Here is a 19,579-nt window from a genome sequence, read left to right on the forward strand (position 1 = left end):
TATTAATCTCCATGATAAGAGTGATTTCCTGTGACTTGGTGGACTAGTGGTATCATCACCCTTTGGCTGTATGAAGTGGCATGTCGTTTCCTAGAAGCCCATCCAATGAAAGGCCCTGACCGGGTTAAGGTCGCAAGCCCCCTTGTGCTTGCCGTTTGGTAAGCGCGCATTTTATTTTCAGCTACCACCGTGGTGCGGTGGAGGAATTTTTTCTATTTTACATTTCCTGCTTTAAAAAAAATGGGGTCTGAGCCTATGTATTTTCACAACATTTATTTGGACTTTATTCACTGTGTTAGGACTGTCCAGTGAACACATATTGATTTAGGTTTCAAGAACTGTGTTAGTTATTTAATTTGGGTTCTAACCAATTAGTCCTATTCAACACTGGTACTAGTATTTACTCCTATTTACAGCGCTGCTATATTTGTTATATTGTTGTATTAGTGTGTGTATCTCACATAGAGTGGCTGCTTTTGTTATTATGTAGTTTTTTTTAATTTTTTTTCACTAAGTTATTTTCATCACTATTTTGGTTATCCCCTATTTGGTCATTCACAATATTTCACGAACAGGTACCCTTTTTGGGTGCACTACAGCGCGGTATTCCTCTTACTATATGATGAGGACAGATGTCTGTGATGGATGGGGGGGAGTAAGTGAGTTCAGTGTCTAACAAGTACACCGAACATGAAATATAGAGAATGATGTTTAGCTAATTGTAAATGGTCCCACATAACTATGGCCACGTAAACTGACCCTCATTGCCACTTTATCTGTTTGATGACCACTGTCTCACAACCACTGTTTCCTGGCAACACTCATGCCCTGTTTATGCAGGCTCTAAGCGTGTTCACAACCACTGCTCAAAACACAATACACAGGATAATGGTAGCTGTAATAACTGTGCAGTACTCCTGACTGGAGACACTGCTGCACCCTGGAGATGTAAATGTGATCCAACAGTGTGTTTTTTTCTGTGGTGGCTGCCCAGACCAGTTGAGTATATCCTCTTGAGTGAAGAAGGTCAGATATTGGCTTCTTTTCTCTGCACAGAAAATCTTCATTGAAATCTCCACAGAGTATTATAGGTTGGCAATCCATTATTTCCAAAGATTCCAAGAGGCCCAGCAGGTTAGTAAGGAATTGGCCAATACTGTAATCCGGTGGCCTGTAAACGACAGCGATCAAAGCTTGTACAGGGGACTCCAGTTTGACAACCAAGAACTCCAAGTCAGTCACATTGTGATGATACTGCTTTTCATAGGCCTTGAAATGGTTTCTGACATACAAGGCGACACCTCCGCCACTTTTACTTGCAATGTCAGGAAGGTTTGTGTACGAGAGGTGTCTGTTGCGTTTGAACAGGTTGTAGCCCTCCAGCTGGAGACTTTCAGCAACAGAAGAGCCTGAGAGATGAGTTTCAGTGAAACATAAAACATCTCCAAGTGTCAACTCATGGTGAGATTTGATATCTTCAATGTGAGCTGGTAATCCTTCCGTGTTGTGATGGATAATTGTTAATGTTTGCTGTTTGTCTGTTGTCTGTAGAAACTTTAAGAGGGGCATAACACTTTCCAGTGATGCATTCTTCATTGAATCCAGGGAAGCTGTGATTTCAGGATCAGCAAAGATCTTCTTCTCATCAAAGTCGGTTATGTACAGTCCTTGTAGTGTAGTCGCTCTACTCAGAGCAACATAGGCCATTCCCGGTTGGAAGACCCGTTTCAATGAGACCACTGCCGACTGTATCGACATCCCCTGACACTTATGAATCGTACATCCAAAAGCCAACTTCAGGGGGAACTGCCTGCGAACAACTCCTTTCTGTCTCAGGTTTTCCTCTACCCTTTCTATGTACACCAAGTTGTCAGCATCACAAGACGACTTGTTACGGTATCTCTGTCCTGCATTTGGATTGTCCAGCACAAGCCCAAGCTTGTTTACCGTAGTAGCACCATTCTCAGTCTGGATGATTATTCTTGCAATCTTGCCAAATGTCCCGTTAACAAGCCCGTCTTCTACATCAATGTTTCTTGTGATCATGATACGGGCACCTTCAGCTGCTTGCAGTGTGTCAATCAGATTGTCTTTGTGTCCTTTGAAAGGTTGGTGTTGCCTCAGCATCACTCCTGTCTTAGGGTCTTTTCTGTAATCGTCGGCATCTATGTTGGTGACGTTTGAATGGAGAACAGACACAGTTGCAGCATTATGTTTGTGAACCTCTTTGTTGGTGGCAAATATGTGTAGCACGTCATTAGGGCAGTGGGTGGGATCTGTAAAAGCCTGAGCAAGCAGAGCTTTGTCATCATTGCTTAAGGTGCCAGTCTTCTGCTTGACTCTGATTCTATTCAAAAGCTCAGCAAATGAAATGTCTTCCTTCTGTCGCATGATCTCTGTCAGCGTGATCATCTGAAAGTTGTCTTTCCAGACGTCATTGGTATTTTCCTCAAACACGCAGAGTGGCTTACTTTTTCCCAGCGGGGGGACCTGGTAAAAGTCTCCTACTGCTAGTACTGACATACCACCAAAAGGTTTCTTACTGCCTTTGATTTGCTGTAATCTCCAGTTGATGTAGGCAAACAGGGGCTTTGAAATCATTGACACCTCGTCAATAACAATGATCTCCGCATTTGACAGCTGTGCCCTCACTTCATCTATTAGATTTCCAAGTCCTTGGTAGGGTGGCTTCAAGCTTCTTGGCAACTTCAGCAGAGAATGCAATGTGTTGCCTGAAATGTTGAAAGCTGCTGTTCCTGTAAATGCAGTTAGTAAAACGCTGGGCATGGATATGTCTGCTTCCTCACGCAGTCTGGTAAGTTTACAGAGTATCTTTGTCGCCTCAGCATAGATGCACTTTATCAGGTGTGATTTGCCTGTCCCTGCACCACCAGTGACAAAGTAATAGAATGGGTAAGGATTTAGGCCACGCACACGGTTAGTGCACCAGTCACAAACTGAGTAGAATGTCTGAGCTTGTGTCCGGTTAAGGTTTCTGTACATTTTCCGAAGGAAATCAGGGCACATTTGTGGGGCTTTCACAGTAAGCGCAATTCCACCTGTTTGTTTGTGACGTGTATACTCCGGAACATCATCTTGTTCATTCTCATGAAGTGGCTCCCCTTCTTTGCGTTCCTCTACACATTCCAACCTATCCAACTCAGCTTCTGGGGCAAAGGTGTTCCAAGCATCTTCAACAGGTCCGTTTTTTACAAAGTCATCCAAGACTTGTTCCACAATTTTGTTGTGTTGTTCGAACTTCTTTTGGTTGCTGGTAACAATTGCAGACACTGCTTGGATTGCTTCTTCTCCTGGTAAGCTCACACAGGCGCCTTTGTAAAAATCCTGGTGTGTTGGGAACCTTACAGTTTTCAGTGATGACTCTGAACGGTGGGGGAGGTACAGTTTAAGCAGTCTGCCGTAGTAGTTCTCAGGGTCCTTCTTCTCTGAGAAGCGTGCGTACCTGATGATTGCAGGCTTCCCTCTCGTGCGTTTTTGAATCATTCCCATTTCATTCAATAGGCTGACACGCTTGCTGTCTTCCTTTTGCTTGCCATCTTCCTTCTGCTTGCCATAGACAACCCTGTAATGGGATGCAAAGTCTGCCAGACACATGGACTCAAACTCTGGTGTTTCAGGTCTGGCTCTGTATTTGTCGACAAAACTCGTCATCCACACATTAAGAGAATCGGCTGGTTTGTTCTGCAATGCACTGAGCGGGAGACTCATTTTCAGTGCGTTGTCACCAGTTGGCAGAAAAACAACCTCACGTGAGCAAGACTTCATTTTCAGGCTGCACGTACGGGCCACAGACTCCTGGGCGCTGACCTCTCTGTGTTTTGAATAAGCCTGAAGAACCTCTTTCATTTCTTCTCGTTCTGTCGCTGTTTCTGGGCTCATTTCTTTGACTATTGTTTTGAGATAGTCACTCAGCTCCCGTTCTGGCTTGGATATGTAGGACAACATGTACATGATGCAACCATACTCATCAAGAATGTACTGGATGTCCATGTTGGCGTTCCAGGCCGTCAGCAAATGTGGATTATAGTTGTTCACCCAGCAGTCCTTGACATCACGCTTCATTAGAATCACGCTTGAGGAGGTCAATGCCTGAATGTAGGAGTTGTACTGATTCAAAGTCATATCACACTGTGCCAGTAGCTGTGACATGTCTTCAAGCTGCACTTTTGGGTTATTAAGCAAATCCCAGACTGGTTTCAGTTTGTTTTTGGCTGCTTGTGGTTTCATTGCACAATCTCCTTGTTCTTCTGGCATCGGGTAAGTTATCCTCGTTTTTCTAATAGGTGGCTTTGGAAATCCAAATCTGCATACTCTGTTACCTTTCTTGCATGATTTTGAATGAGATCTGCTGTGCATTTGAAGTTCTGTTACAAATCTGTGAAGTAAGGCCTGTTTGGCTTCATCAGGCAGCTGGCATGAGATGTTATGATCTATAAAGGCACACACCTTGTCATCACTGTCTTGTCCAAATATAGGAGCTCCTGCTACCCAACAGAGACAATGTATATGAGGGCTCCCTCTCGCCTGAAATTCAACCCGGTAAAAGTAATCGATAACTTCACCAATTGGCTGTGCAGGACCCAACAGCAGCTCTCGCATCAGAGCATCAACCCGTTTGTCAAACATGCGCATGGTGGTCACTGGGTTGCCTCGAAGAATGTCACACTTTTCAGCCCAGTCTAGCCCCGCAAAATCCACCTTTTGACCTTGTTGTGCCTTTATTGCCGTTATTACCTCTGGCCATCTGAATTCTGCAGCAGAGAAGGTAAGAAAAAATGTTGGCTTACCCAATTGTCTGACCATGGCTAGCAAATTCTTCAGATTTTTATCCCAGTAAGCTGGACTCCCTCTCAGTGGTTACATGAACCTTGTGGCATCTCGGTTTCGCACCAACCTCTCAACCTCACACTTGTCCTGTAGCAGCTTGTTGGATATTTTCCGTCCATCCCTGGTATTGGGTTTTCCTTTCCTTAACTGGATGGACATGCTGCTTTTGGCCATGTGTGTTTCTGTGATAAACTGCACAAAGAAGAGGTAGCTTGTGTCTCTTGCAAAACGAGTATCAACACAAAAAAGCCTTGCATTGAAATACATGCTCGGGGACAGTTTGACTTGTCTTGCCTGGTCCAATGTATTCTGTCCAGTAGGGAACTGAACAGGGAAAGCCATTGCCTCAAGCCTAGGAACTTTAAAGAAGCTGACAGGTTTGTTTCCTTGTGCAGGTGCAATGCTGAATATTCCATCACCGTGTGTCAGTGCTTCCTCTCCAAGGTCAGATGGCTGCAAACAACTGTCTAGGCCAATTCCAGGTCTTAGTGTATCCTTCTCATCCTCTGCATTGGGAGGTTGTTGGTCATGGCCTTCCTGTTGCTCAGAAGCAGCCGGTAAACATGCAGACTGTACCTCTGATGGATCACAATTTTCGATGCGTTCAAGTATCTCCATCATTTCAGTTTCGTCACAACTGTCGAGTTCCATCCCATCATCACCATCATTATCATCATCATCATCAGCGATTGTCTCATCCACTCTAATTGAAATGTCACTGTAGTCGGGGTGTGTGTTAATGAGTTTTGACAGACCTGCTACTACATTTCCCATGTTGACATTATGAAACAGCTGGTGGCCTTTGTAAGTCAGACGTCTTTTCAGCTTCACTCTGTGTAACTGGGATGTGCTGTGCGATCTTGGTAGAGTATTGACCGTGGTTTCCACCTCGGATGGCACACACACTACAGCGCCATGTATAGCTGCCTGTCGACCTTTGGGAAGTGTGATGATCTTGGCAAATGGCAGTATTTTGGCCAAAAGTTGTCTTTCCAGCACATTCAAATCGCAGAGCTCTGGGGGAATGGGCGCCAGCTCCATGTTGTTAGCCACAGCGATGGATGATTTGTGTCCTGCTTTTAAATGTGAATCACAGTTGTGACAAATCCATTCTTTGGTCCTTTCATCTGGTACGGTGCATTGTTCAGGTCCTTGACAGTGATTGTTGCACACATGGACATATTTCCCTGTCAAACAGGCAACAACAATGTGTAGATTCTTCTTGTAATTGCTGTGAATGCAATGTTTCACTTGGTTAGGGAAAAGGGTGCGATGACACATCGTGCACACAAATGTTGGCCCAGCTTTAATGCATTCATGGAAAGTGGATATAGCTGTCTGCATTAGGCTGTTGTCCACTGGTTGACTGCATTCCCGCATGACACGAGTCCATCGTCTGTATTTCATTCTTATTTTGAAGGCACATTGCATCTTATGGGTTATGCGAAAATCTGCTTGAGTGTGACGCTTCATTTTCATGTAACTCATGCAATGTTGCAAGTGACGTTTTCTGAAAGCAGGATCATTATGATATTTTCTGGTGATGTATTGCTTCTGCTTCAAGTTGAAATCGGCATTTGTCGCATATTTTCTGGTGATGTATTGCTTCTTCTTCAAGTTGTAATCTGCATTTGTCGCATATTTTCTGGTCATGTATTGCTTCTGCTTCAAGTTGAAATCTGCATTTGTCGCATATTTTCTGGTGATGTATTGCTTCTTCTTCAAGTTGTAATCTGCATTTGTCGCATATTTTCTGGTCATGTATTGCTTCTGCTTCAAGTTGAAATCTGCATTTGTCGCATATTTTCTGGTGATGTATTGCTTCTGCTTCAAGTTGAAATCGGCATTTGTCGCATATTTTCTGGTGATGTATTGCTTCTTCTTCAAGTTGTAATCTGCATTTGTTGCATATTTTCTGGTCATGTATTGCTTCTGCTTCAAGTTGAAATCTGCATTTGTCGCATATTTTCTGGTGATGTATTGCTTCTGCTTCAAGTTGAAATTGGCATCTGTTGAATATTTGCGAATGATATATTGCTTCTGCTTCAACTTAAAATCAGCATCTGCTCTGTATCGGCTGGTGATGTATGTCCTTTTCTTATTGGTGACAGACATCTTTGTAGCCTTGAAATCACGCCTTCTTTCATTTCTGTGTCTTGTCTTCAGTTTTTGTCGTCTCTGTGCATTTAATTTGGACAATGCCTTACTGTTCTTCCATATGCCCTGTGAGGATTTTGCATCAAGTGACCGTGGAGAATGCTTGCTGGCTGGGAATCCAGTGTGTGTTGCATCTTTGGTCATCTGTGTCACTTTGTTCTCCACATGCTTTGCATTATGTGGTTTGTCAGATTGCACCAGTGGGGACAGCAAACCCTCTGACAGACGTCTTGCACGAAGAAATGAGACTGGCATGAAGTCATACTGCAGTCCATCAATAGGGCCTCTGGTGTCTGTAAGGAGCAATTCATACAACTTATAAATCCTTGCCCCCATATCACTCAAATGTGTAAAAGTGATCATAACAGCTTTTCCTTTTCCAGTATCAGGAAGTCCATCCTTATTTCGACTATGAGAATCAAACAGTCCATATCTCCCAGACTTGTCTCTGAACAATGCAATGCAATATGGCACTACTATAAAAAGTGCATGTGTAACATCTGCATTAAGGCACTGAAGTCTTGTGGAGAGGTCAACAAACCAACCTTGGTTGTCACCGTCTACCGTGTCTCTCATACATCCCGATAACACTGGAGATTTAACAACGTTATACTCATATTTGTCAGTGTTGACTCTGAGGGGCACTTCTTCCATTGTCAAGTGCTGATGCTGATAGACATTTCTTTGTTTTAGCTGTTTTATTGTTGAGCCATACAAGCTGTTGCCCTTCTTCAGTATTTGATCAAGATCACCCTTTCTCACATCATCAAGCTCACTGTGGTATGCCAAAAATGTCAGAGCCATGCATGTACACTGTTTGTTCCTTAACCTTCCATAGCCATGATGACCCTGATGAAATGATGCCTGCACAGAAATCTCACTTGGTACACATGGTTCTTGCATGCCATGGTTTTCAGAAGTGCCCATCACACTGTCACTGTGCTCTTGAACTTGACACTGAGTTGAACATGAAAATGACACCACAGGTTCACTATGTACCTCCTGGGCACATTCACTGTCACAAACCTCCATATCCACTATGCTGCTGCCGCTCCGGATCCAGTTTAGTCCAGCGTATCTTTGCAGCTTTAGATCTCTTTCCTTTAGATGGCATGATGATATTTGTGGAAGGAGCTATAATTCCCCTCAGAGCTTTGTTCGAAGAGCTATAATTCCCCTCAGAGTTGCGTTGGAGGAGGAGCTATAATTCGCCTCAGAGCTGTGTGGGAGGAGCTATAACTCCCCTCTGAGCTGTGTGGGAGGAGCAATAATGCTATAATTCCCCTCAGAGCTGTGTGGGAGGAGATACAATTCCCCTCAGTGTTGTGTGGGAGGAGCTATAATTCCCCTTAGAGCTGTGTGGGAGAAGCTATAATTCCCCTCAGCTGTGTGGGAGGAGCTACATTTCCCATCAGAGTTGTGTGGGAGAAGCTATAATTCCCCTCAGAGCTGTTTAAAAGGAGCTATAATTCCCCTCACAGCGGTGTGGGAGAAACTATAATTCCCCTCAGAGTTGTGTGGGAGGAGCTCTAATTCTCCTCAGAGCTGTGTGGGAGGAGCTATAATGCTAAGCTGTAATTCCCCTCAGAGCTGTGTGGGAGGAGCTATAATTCCCCTCAGAGTTGCGTTGGAGGAGGAGCTATAATTCGCCTCAGAGCTGTGTGGGAGGAGCTATAACTCCCCTCTGAGCTGTGTGGGAGGAGCAATAATGCTATAACTCCCCTCAGAGCTGTGTGGGAGGAGATACAATTCCCCTCAGTGTTGTGTGGGAGGAGCTATAATTCCCCTTAGAGCTGTGTGGGAGAAGCTATAATTCCCCTCAGCTGTGTGGGAGGAGCTACATTTCCCATTAGAGTTGTGTGGGAGAAGCTATAATTCCCCTCAGAGCTGTTTAAAAGGAGCTATAATTCCCCTCACAGCGGTGTGGGAGAAACTATAATTCCCCTCAGAGTTGTGTGGGAGGAGCTCTAATTCTCCTCAGAGCTGTGTGGGAGGAGCTATAATGCTAAGCTGTAATTCCCCTCAGAGCTGTGTGGGAGGAGCTATAATTGCCCTCACAGCGGTGTGGGAGAAACTATAATTCCCCTCAGAGTTGTGTGGGAGGAGCTATAATTCTCCTCAGAGCTGTGTGGGAGGAGCTATAATGCTAAGCTATAATGCTATAATTCCCCTTTGAGCTGTGTGGGAGGAGCTATAATTCCCGTCAAAGCTGTATTGGAGGAGCTATAACTTCCCTCCAAGCTGTGTGGGAGGAGCTATAATGCTATAATTGTCCTTAGAGCTGTGTGAGAGGATCTATAATTCCCCTCAGAGCTTTGTGATTTTTTTTTTTTCAAAAATGTTTTTTTTTTCAAAAATGATTTTGTTTTTTTGTTTTTTCAAAACTGATTTTTTTTAATGATTTTATTTTTTCAAAAATGATTATTTTTTTAATGATTTTTTTTTCAAAAACGATTTTTAATTTTTTTTCAAAAGTATTTTTTTTTCAAAAGTATTTTTTTTTCAAAAATATATTTTTTTCAAAAATATTTTTTTTTCTCAAAAATATTTTTTTTTTTCAAAAATATTTTTTTTTTTCAAAAATTTTTAATTTTTTTCAAAAATAATTTTTTTTTACATGGGGCGGTCATAATGTTTTGGCTGATCATGGGGTGGTCATAATGTTTTGGCTGATCATGGGGTTGTCAGCTTTTGTCACCTCCCACTCTAGTTTTGAACATTTCGCCATTCATTCCTATGGGACCAATTTCGCTGCAAAAACGACGATATTTTGTGAACCATTTGGCGAAAAAAGTTCCACAAAGTAATAGCACACCAATTGGGAACAATCCGCACGTTTTGGTATATTACTTGTCTATGTAGTGTAAAAACTGTGAAGGTATGACCACATGCATTTGGGGGGTCTCAGCATCTTGTGTTTACAACCACTGTTTCCTAGCAACGCACATGCCCTGTTTATGCTACACAAACACTATTCAATACACAATAGACAGGACCATGATAGATGTAGTAACTATGCAGTAATTCAAATGGCCGTATTTTAAAAACTATAAATCCTACCGCGAAGATCTTTATATTGTGAGAATCACAAGACCCAGACCTAGATTTTGATGTATAGTATGTCTCTGAAATATTAAAAATGAAGGCACAGTCGCAGTTTAGAAATTGCCCTTCAAATTTGAAGGGGCTAGAGTGTAGTTTCAATGAATGTCAATGGACGGCGTGAGTTGCAAACAAATGGTCATATTGTGAAAACTATCAGGACTATGGCTTAGCCGTGGACATGTTTAGTGGCAGCAGGGATAGCTGAACGTTTTGATATAAGATTTGTGTAGGTGGGCTTGAAAATGAGGGAGTGGCGGCAGTTTAGAAATCATGTTCTGATTTTCCAGCTTTTGTCATCTCCCACTCTAGTTTCCCCATTCATTCCTATGGGACCAATTTCGCCGCAAAAACGACGATATTTCGTGAACCATTCGGCGAAACGTTCCACAAAGTAATAGCACACCATTCGGGAACAATCCGCACGTTTCGGTATATTACTTGTCTATGTAGTGTAAAAACTGTGGGAGGAGTTAGGGTGGTAAATTTGGCTATAATAATAAGAATAATATATATGTGAGATAACAGTAAGTGGTCTTGCTATGCAAGAACACTTAATAAGAATAAGAATAATAATATATATGTGAGATAACAGTAAGTGGTCTTGCTATGCAAGAACACTTAATAATATATATGTGAGATAACAGTAAGTGGTCTTGCTATGCAAGAACACTTAATAATAATATATATGTGAGATAACAGTAAGTGGTCTTGCTATGCAAGAACACTTAATGACATATTTTCTAGGATGCCAACCCTTGGATTCACACCAGGAAACATATGCTTTCCAGAGTCTATAATAAATGACTCTGGAAGCTGGCTTCCTTGCATTAATCAAAGTAGATATCACTGAGCCTGAAAGCATACGATTCTTCAGAATGTGGGTTTCAATAGCCAAACCGTTAAATTTAGCGTTTGTAAAGTAGGATGGAACACTGGTCCCTGCGACAGCAGGGTCCATGGGGCCCCCACCGCCATCTTTACTATTTCTGCATACCAAGATCTTCTGGGCCACGCTGGGGCACCAAGAACCACCAACTTATTTTCCTGCAAAGAAGTCTTGGTAGCAGCAGAAAAGGAGGGAATGCATAAATCCATGAGAACTGATCCCACGTGGTCACCAACACATCCGATCCGCATGCTAGTGGATCCCTTGTTCTTGACACAAAGTTGTCAACTTTGTTGTTGCACCTGGACGCAAACAGATCTAAGTCCAGGATCCCCCATCTTTGGCATATAGCCAGGAAGATGTCGGGGTGAAGGGACCATTCCCCCGGGAATAACTGCTGGGGACTTAAGTAGTCCGCCTGCCAGTCCTCTACACCTGGAATGAATCTTGCCGAAATGCACGGCGCATGCTTTTCTGCCCAGGTTAGGATCTGGTTTATCTCTCCCTGGGCTGCCCGACTTCTGGTGCCCCCTTGGTGATTAATATAAGCCACTGCTGTGGCATTGTCGGATTGGATCCTGACAGGACAACCCCGTAACCTGAATGTCCAGGCCTTTATGGCTAGGTACGCTGCCCAAATCTCTAGAATTTTGATGGGTAAGGTCCTTTCGGTTCCCGGTAACTGGTAAGAAGGATTTCCCCTTCCGCAGATATTCTCACGTATCAACCACCGACTGAGGCTCTGACGCACTATTGGCGACAAACGCACTGGAAAATCTAACACCTGGACTTTCTTGTTCCAGGAGGACACTGTTTTGCAGCAGTCTAGAATGAAACTGAGCATAGTGGATTGCTTCGAATGAAGCCACCATCTTTCCCAACAACCTCATGCCAAGGCGAATAGGAACCTTCTTCGCCCTGACCACCTAAAACAGCTCCTTTATGGCGCTGATCTTTGCCTGGGGTAAAAAACCCTCTTCTGGAATTTATCTATAACCAGACCCAAGTACTCTAGTCTTCTTACTGGCTTTAAAGAAGATTTCTCTAGATTGAGGACCCAACCTAGGTATTCCAGGTAGTTGACTGTGGTGACCAAGCTTTGGTCTAAGCGAGCTACCGACCAGTCTATCAAGAGCAGGTCGTCTAGGTAAGCTATAATTCAGTATACCCTGGGCCCTTAATCTGGCCAGAGGAGGGGCAGGACCTATGTAAACACCCGAGGTGCAGTAGCTAGACCGAAAGGTAGAGCTATAAACTGGAAATTAAGTTTTTCCACTTCAAATTGCAGATATTTCTGATGAGCGGGGAAAATAGGTACATGCAGGTATGCATATTTGATGTCAATTGATGCCAGAAGTTCTCCTCCTTGTAGAATGGAGACTACCGATCAAATTAATTCCATGCAAAAAAGATTGAATTTTCAGGAATCGGTTTAGATCTTTGAGGTCTAAAATGGGTCTGACATATCTGTTTGGTTTTGGCACCATGAAAAGGTTTGAATAAAACCTCAACCTCTTTGGGGACCATCATGATCACTTTTTGCGACAAAAGTCGGTCTAACGCTTGAAGGAGACGTCATTTTCTCTGGATCTTTGGGAACATCTGACCCGAGGAAACGAGGAGATGGGAGTTCTCGGAGCTCTAGTTTGTAACCTAGTGTTATTGTGGAGACTACCCATTTGTCCTGAAAATCCTCCTGCCAGACCCTAGAGAACTGTAGCAGTCTTCTCCTCACTCGAATGAGCAGGGGCAACCCTTCATAAAGAGGCCTTAGCATTCTGTCTCGTAGATTTCAGCCCCAGGACTTTTTGTCCCTGGGGTTGACTCTGAGTTTTACCTTTTGAACCCGACGGTGGAGGCAGTCGTGACTGCCTGGAGGCTGATGCCCCTGGAACTGGAGCCTGTTTAAATGAGACATTTACTCCTTTTCTTAACTGGCAAACGGGTACTTTTCCCACTTGATATCTTTTGGATATAATTGTCCAAATCATCCCCAAACAGCCTTTCACCGCGGAAAGGAAACCCAGCCAGGAGCTTTTTGCATGGCGCTTTGGCTGACCAACTTTTCAACCATAAGATTCTATGCATATGCACCAACCCAAGCTTAAGGCGAGAGGTCTGAAGGATAGAATCTGATTGCGTCAATCGCAAAACATAAAGCTGCTGGCAGCTTTAAATCCTGGGCCTGCGGTTCAGGGAAAACCTTGAGCACCTGTTTCAAGTGATCTCCCAAGGATTGACACACTCCAGTTGCCGGCACTGCAGGTTGAGCTACTGAACTTGCCAAAGAAAAAATGTTTTTTAACAGGAATTCCAACTTTTTATCCGTTGGATCCCTAAGCATTTGAGCGTTGTCAACAGGACAAGTCAAACTTTTATTTACAGAATATAGAGCAGCGTCAATTGCTGGTATACCCCACATTATTGTAAATTTTTCTTCCATAGAATAAAGTGTTGAAAACTTTTTGGGAGGGAAAAAATGCTTATCTGGGTGATCCCACTCAGAATATATAAGCTTTTCCAGCAACGAATGGACAGGAAAAGCATGCACAGCTTGAGGAGGCTTCAGTGAACCCAAACAAGAAGTGGGCTTTTCAACTGACTCAGATACGGGTAACTTAAATGTGGAGCGGATCATTTCAGTAAGAGATTGCACCAGCAATTTCTCAGCCTGTGAGGCTGAAGAGGGTCCTTCCCCACTTGATTCCTTGGAAGAGGAGTAATCAGTCTCTTCACGGTCCCCTGAGGGGGATTCTCCCAGTGTTTCTCTGTTTGAGGGTCCTGGGTGGTAGAAGGGGACCTAATGCGTTTTCTTGTACTCTGTGAAGACGTGAATAAGGCCGTTAATCTTTCCTTCAATCCACTCATGGCTGAGGAAAAAACCTCCTGAGTAATATATACAGGGGCTGAAATGCCAGAAGCAGATGCAGCCCCCGACAATCCCAATGGCTCATTCTGACCAGCCTCCCTAGGTCTTTCAGGGGGAGATGGCGTTGCAGAGGGTGGGGTCCTCAGAGCCTGAGGGAGATCCCTTTGAGCCCCTATTTTTTGGGGTATTTGTACCTCCCCTTCTGCCCATAGTGCCAAGCACAAATGCAGAGGTACTACCAGAAATGCACCTGCTGCTGAGCAAAATAGTCCAGCAACTGCCGCTGCTATCAAGGCTCAGTCTGATGCTAAGTAAATGTGCCCGGGGAATGTCTGCGTCATCTACACACACATGCCATCCATCTGCTCTGTATCCCTCCTTTAGCTGTATGCACCTGCAAAAAGTCCACCTTTATAGATGGAGGCCCGCCCCCTTCCCCCGACTGTGCCCTTACCTCATCTTTAAAAAAGACTGTTTTCCCACGTGAGTGGGAGCTCCAATCCGATCGCACATGGAGGGGAGGCTGGGGTGGAGGAGAGGAGGAGGGCCACTGGATGGAGAGCCGCCTTAATGGCGGCAGCAGCGGGAACGACGCGCATCTGCTGACTGACCCATGCCCTTTTTGCCTGCAGGAAAAGAAGCTGCCCAGGTGGGGGGACCCTCCAAAGAGAAAAAAAAACGCTTCCCACATCCTACCTGGGGTCAGGCTGGAGTTAAACTTCCTGTCTAGGGTGTGCCAGTGTCCATCACCTGAAGGTGCCTATATAACCCATACAGTAATTACTGTGGCTCTGTGTCCCGTGATGTACGATAAAGAAATGACTACTATCAACTAATTACAATATTACACAAATGTTTACTTTTATTCAGTCACACCCTTTGAGCATTACTACTCTATATAGTTGGAAAAAAGCCAAATGCAAACAATAGGGTTTATTTATGAAAAGTATGTAAACATTTCTTGCCCAGAGCAACAAATTATCTTCCCACCACAGTAAAGCCTTGGATTGAGAGTAACTTGGTTTGAGAGAGTTTTGCAAGACAAGCAAAATTTTTAAATACATTTTGACTTGATATACAAGCAATGTCTTGATATACAAGTAGCATTATGTCACAACTGAGTATAAAAGAGAAGAGGGGCGCCTCTAAGTGTAACAATATGGTTACATTTAATGAAGGTACAACATTTAGCAACTCACATGGTTGATTTAAACAGGCACATCTAAGTATGCAGACATCCGGGTAAAGATGTCCACATAGACCATCTTCTGCGCCACCATCAATGTCATCCCTTGCACGCTGCACTCCACGAGCGCTTCAAGCCTCACTTTCAGATCGCTCTACTGCAGGGTAGTCTTCCTTGTCATGATTGCAGACTGACAGCGGTGGTAGCTGGTGGTGTGGAGGACGGTCTATGTGGACAGCTTTACCTGCATACTTATATGTGCCTGTTTTAATCATCAACCATGTGAGTTGCTAAATGTTCCATGTGTTGTACCATGTGAGTTGCTAAATGCTCCTCTCTTCTTTTTTATACTCTGTAGTTCCTGCTGGATTTTGCTTCTAATCCCCTTGTGGAGGCTGCCATTTGTGGATGGACATTTTATGGTTACACAATCTATCACATTGCTATAATCTTTTTATATAGACTATAAACTGAAGCACTTATGAATAAACGGTTGTGGAATGAATCATTTGAGATTCCATTATTTCTTATGGGAAAATTCACTTTGATATAAAAGTGTTTTGGATTACAAGCATGTTTCCGGAACGAATTATGCTCGCAATCCAAGGTTTTACTGTATAATTTATGCTTTACAGATCTGAAAGTGAAACATATTTCTGATTGATTACTATGGGTTAAACTGTTTCTTTTACCATACTTTTGCACATACATCAACATGACAATCTATTTTGATTATAGAAAAAAAAAAGTGTGATTCACACAAAGAAATTAAACTATATGCTTACCTGGTTAAGGCAGCAACATTTCCTAGTGTATAAAATACAGCAAAAAGTTTTATTCCAGCACCAGGAACCCACAGTAGTGCACTCCCCTATTAAAAGACAGACAATATAAAGAACAGGTAAGTTTATGCTTGAACTACAAATGTTTCATTAGCAGTTGTTCAATGTATAAAAATATAGAATTTTCTAGAGCCTCATGTGCAAATCAGCTTTTAGGCTGCATTCACACCTGAGCATTTTCAGCTCGTAAACCGCTCATCTCAAAAGTTCATAAACGCCCAAAAAACTGAAAATTGTATACTCACCTTTCCATAATTTTCCTTTCCTGGTGCATCTTCATGGCAGCATACATAAGGGTTGTGACTGCACCCCCACAACCTGATAGGACTGGTTAACTATAACTCAAAGACAGACCCGGCTCACAGCATTTTCTGTAACGCTCACCATTTGGGTGGGAAGCTATATGCTGCCATGAATATGCACCAGGAAAGGAAAATTACGGAAAGGTGAGTATACAATTTTCCGTTTTCCTGGTGAATCATGGCAGCATACATAAGGGGGACTAACTCGCCATACGGGAGGGTGCAAGAAAAATGTAGTAATCATCATTAGCACAAGTATGCACCATGAATTTTCCAAATTTTACTGTAGCGAGCCAGGTTCACCTATTAAAGTATAATGAAGGTGTCCTGGGAGGACCATATTGCTGACTTGCAAATAACCTCAGGAGACACTCAGCGCTGAGCTGTCCACAGAGCTGGCACTGCCCTAGTTAAATGTGCTTTTAAGACCTCCAAAACAGGAAGGCCTTGAAGAGTAGGCTCTTTTAATTGTCTTAAACTAGGAGGTGACTGAATGTGTTGATGCTGACTGACCCTGCCTTAAGCCACGCTGGAAGCAACAACATATTGCAGTTTTCCTGAATGAAAAGGTAGCTGCCAAGCAGGTCACCAGCGTTAGCTCAACATCCAGGGGATGTGGTTCTCTCAACCAAGAAAGACAGCAAATTTACTTCCTGGTTAAATTGGAAGGAGAAAGACACCCCATGGATAAAAGCAGTCTTGAGTTTTAGGACTATTCTGTCCGGGTAGAACGTTAAGTGAGGCTCCTTGAGTACAAAGCCTGCAGTACTGGCATCCTTTTCACAAAGGTTGTAGCAACCAGAAATACTGCCTTTAGGGTTTGCAAAGTGTAGTCAATTCTGTAGGATAGAAATGAGGCCTTGATAGAAATGAGAACCATAAGCAAGTTCCACATAGGGAACAATGGTTTCCTGGGAGGTCTATAACTTCATGCAAGCCTTTTAAGAATTGCATCACTAAAGGGTTAAAGGACACCTTAAACCCTTGCAAGTGCAGACAAGGCTGAACTTTGAGGTTTAAACATATTTGAACCTAGGCCCCTGTTCAGCCCCAGTTGTAAGAACTGTAGAACCTTGGCTGGTTTAGGTGATGAAGGACTCCAGGCTTTTGCTGTGTGAGATCTGCATCATTTTCCCATGTTCTTTGGTAAATCTTATTCATGATACCTCTCTGGTTTCACACAAGGTAGGCACTACCTGCACTGAGCATGCTTGACTTGATAGCCACTGCCTCTCAACTTCCATGCCATCAAAAGTAGTCTCTTGGAGCTGGATGGCAAAACTGTCACCACTGCCGCTTCAGTCATCATTGGAAGCGGCAGTGGTGATTCAATGCTTAAGAGTAGGAGAGAGAGACACTAGAGCCTCCTAAGCCAAAATGGTATATTTGCAATTATTGATACAGGAAGCTCCACTGAGCCTAAGAATTCTACTTTTCCACTGCTGTCTAGGCACAGTACAAATCTTGCTCCTTTTGCTAAAAGGAGTGAATGACAGAAGTGCTTTGAACACTATTGCAGACAGTAAGACCTTTGTGAATGCCCTGGGGGAGTTGTACAGACCGAAGGGGAGGGACTCAAACTGGTAGAGGAATTGAGGATGAATTGGGACAAGTAGGTGTCTGATAAACCTACAGGAGAATCCAGTCTCCCAGATTTAAGAATAATATAATTGAGTGAAGGTTTTCCATCTTGCATGACTAACTTCCTGCGCTGCTTGTCAAATTTGTATTTATTTTTTTTTTTTAACTTTAGCACTGGGCACAGATTACCTGTTTTTTATTTTTTATTTATTGCTAGGAACAGAGGTGAACCGAATCCTCATCTCCTCTGGGTAACTAGAACCTTCACGATTGCTCATTTTCTTTTTTTTTTCTTTTAATCCAGCTACAAACTGGACCAGAATTTTTTACTTTTCCATCATCTCTGGTAGCCTGGCTGACTGGAAGAGATTGAATGGTGGACTTCCCACCTGTCATTGTTATATGATCGTTATGCTCATTGAATTATGCCCCTGCATGGGTGAGTTTGTCATGGTGTTATACTTTTTCAATAAAAATGATTGTACCAGAAAGGCGGACCTCCCTTAAACTTCCACCAATGTCACGCCAATATAGCTGATATGGCCCACTGATCCTGAAGGTTTTCCATCCAGGTGTGTGCATAAAGCTTCGCACAGGCACCCCCTGGATTAGTGCACCCTTAAAAAGGACTTCCTCTGTTCTCCTAAGATAGGAGCCTTAGATCTTTAAGGCTTCAATAATGAAGATTGGGTACTTCTCCAGTTAGTTTACTAATCTTTTTCCCGGTCCGTAGGATTTTGCCACCTGGTATCTACTTGAGAGTCGCCACCAGTATGCTGGATCTTTTTGAATTTTCTGTTTTATGTCAGATGATATTCTCCCTGACCTGCTAATGGTCACTCTTAAGATGGCTGTATCCTGTCTACTCCCAAATAGATTGGATCTGTGTTCTGGTGTCTTGCACCTTTTTTTAATTTTTTTTTATTTTTTGGTGGGATCCACCAACCATGGCTTCAGCCATAATGCACTCCTTGCCATGACCGCGGGGAACACTGCTCTTGAAAAACATCAATTGACATCTGACACATCCACCACAAAGTATGCCGCCAATTTCAGCTCTTACAAAGCTGTTACCACCTTGTCTCTTCACTTCTTCCAGACAGGCTTATTTTACCACTTAAGCCCAGGACCATTTGGCTGCCCAAAGACCAGAGCACTTTTTGCGATTCAGCACTGCGTCACTTTAACTGACAATTGCGCAGTCGTGCGATGTGGCTCCCAAACAAAATTGACGTCCTGCTTGTATGACTGGTTCACTGATTTTCCCAGAAGTCTGCACCAAGATAAAAAAGTCAGATTTTTTGGCATCCACTGCAATAAAAATGTCATTTTTGATAAGATACTCCCAATAGGGAATCACATCTAAAGGGATGCAAACCCTGCCACTTTCCTCAGAGTCCTACAGGTGCAGTAGCTGGTTGATAATTACGAAACCACTCCCATTAGACTCACTCAGCACATGGGCTGGTTATTGCTGGTGTGCCAGCACCTGCAGATGCTACAGTATGTAGGAGCACTTCATATCTAGATCTAATTTTCAGACTAGAGCCTCCTTGAATGTGACATGTCTTGCCAGCTACATTCATGCTGCAACGGAGGAGACTGCAGCAGGTTGACCTTTAGCTTTTTCAGGGTATACAGTTTTGACAGCCTGTTTATAAGGGCATTTTTCTCTGACCCCTTTAATTCTTCCCGGATTAACTCTTCCAGTTGTTCAGTGAAGGAAATTAGTAGTTTCTAACCTTGTGGAGAGTTTCCTCCACTTCAACCCAGGTGACTGCGTTCTTAGCTGCCCTTGCAAAA

The 19,579-nt window shown here is 43.3% G+C and overlaps 1 protein-coding gene across 9 annotated transcripts in view; it reads right to left on the minus strand.

Moving 5' to 3' along the window:
- Positions 1-19,579, minus strand: part of SFT2D1 (SFT2 domain containing 1) — a 790,079-nt gene that overhangs the window by 533,150 nt on the left and 237,350 nt on the right. For all 9 annotated transcript variants that reach the window (XR_012243942.1, XM_073627597.1, XM_073627599.1 and 6 more), the window contains one exon: positions 15,837-15,922. Coding sequence is in view for 8 of the 9 variants with exons in the window: in XM_073627597.1 (XP_073483698.1) it covers positions 15,837-15,922 (86 nt within the window). In the remaining variant the exon portion in view is untranslated. The remainder of the gene's footprint in view (positions 1-15,836; positions 15,923-19,579) is intronic.

This window comes from Aquarana catesbeiana, linkage group LG04, assembly GCF_042186555.1.
Source record: "Aquarana catesbeiana isolate 2022-GZ linkage group LG04, ASM4218655v1, whole genome shotgun sequence".
Lineage (NCBI taxonomy): Eukaryota > Metazoa > Chordata > Amphibia > Anura > Ranidae > Aquarana > Aquarana catesbeiana.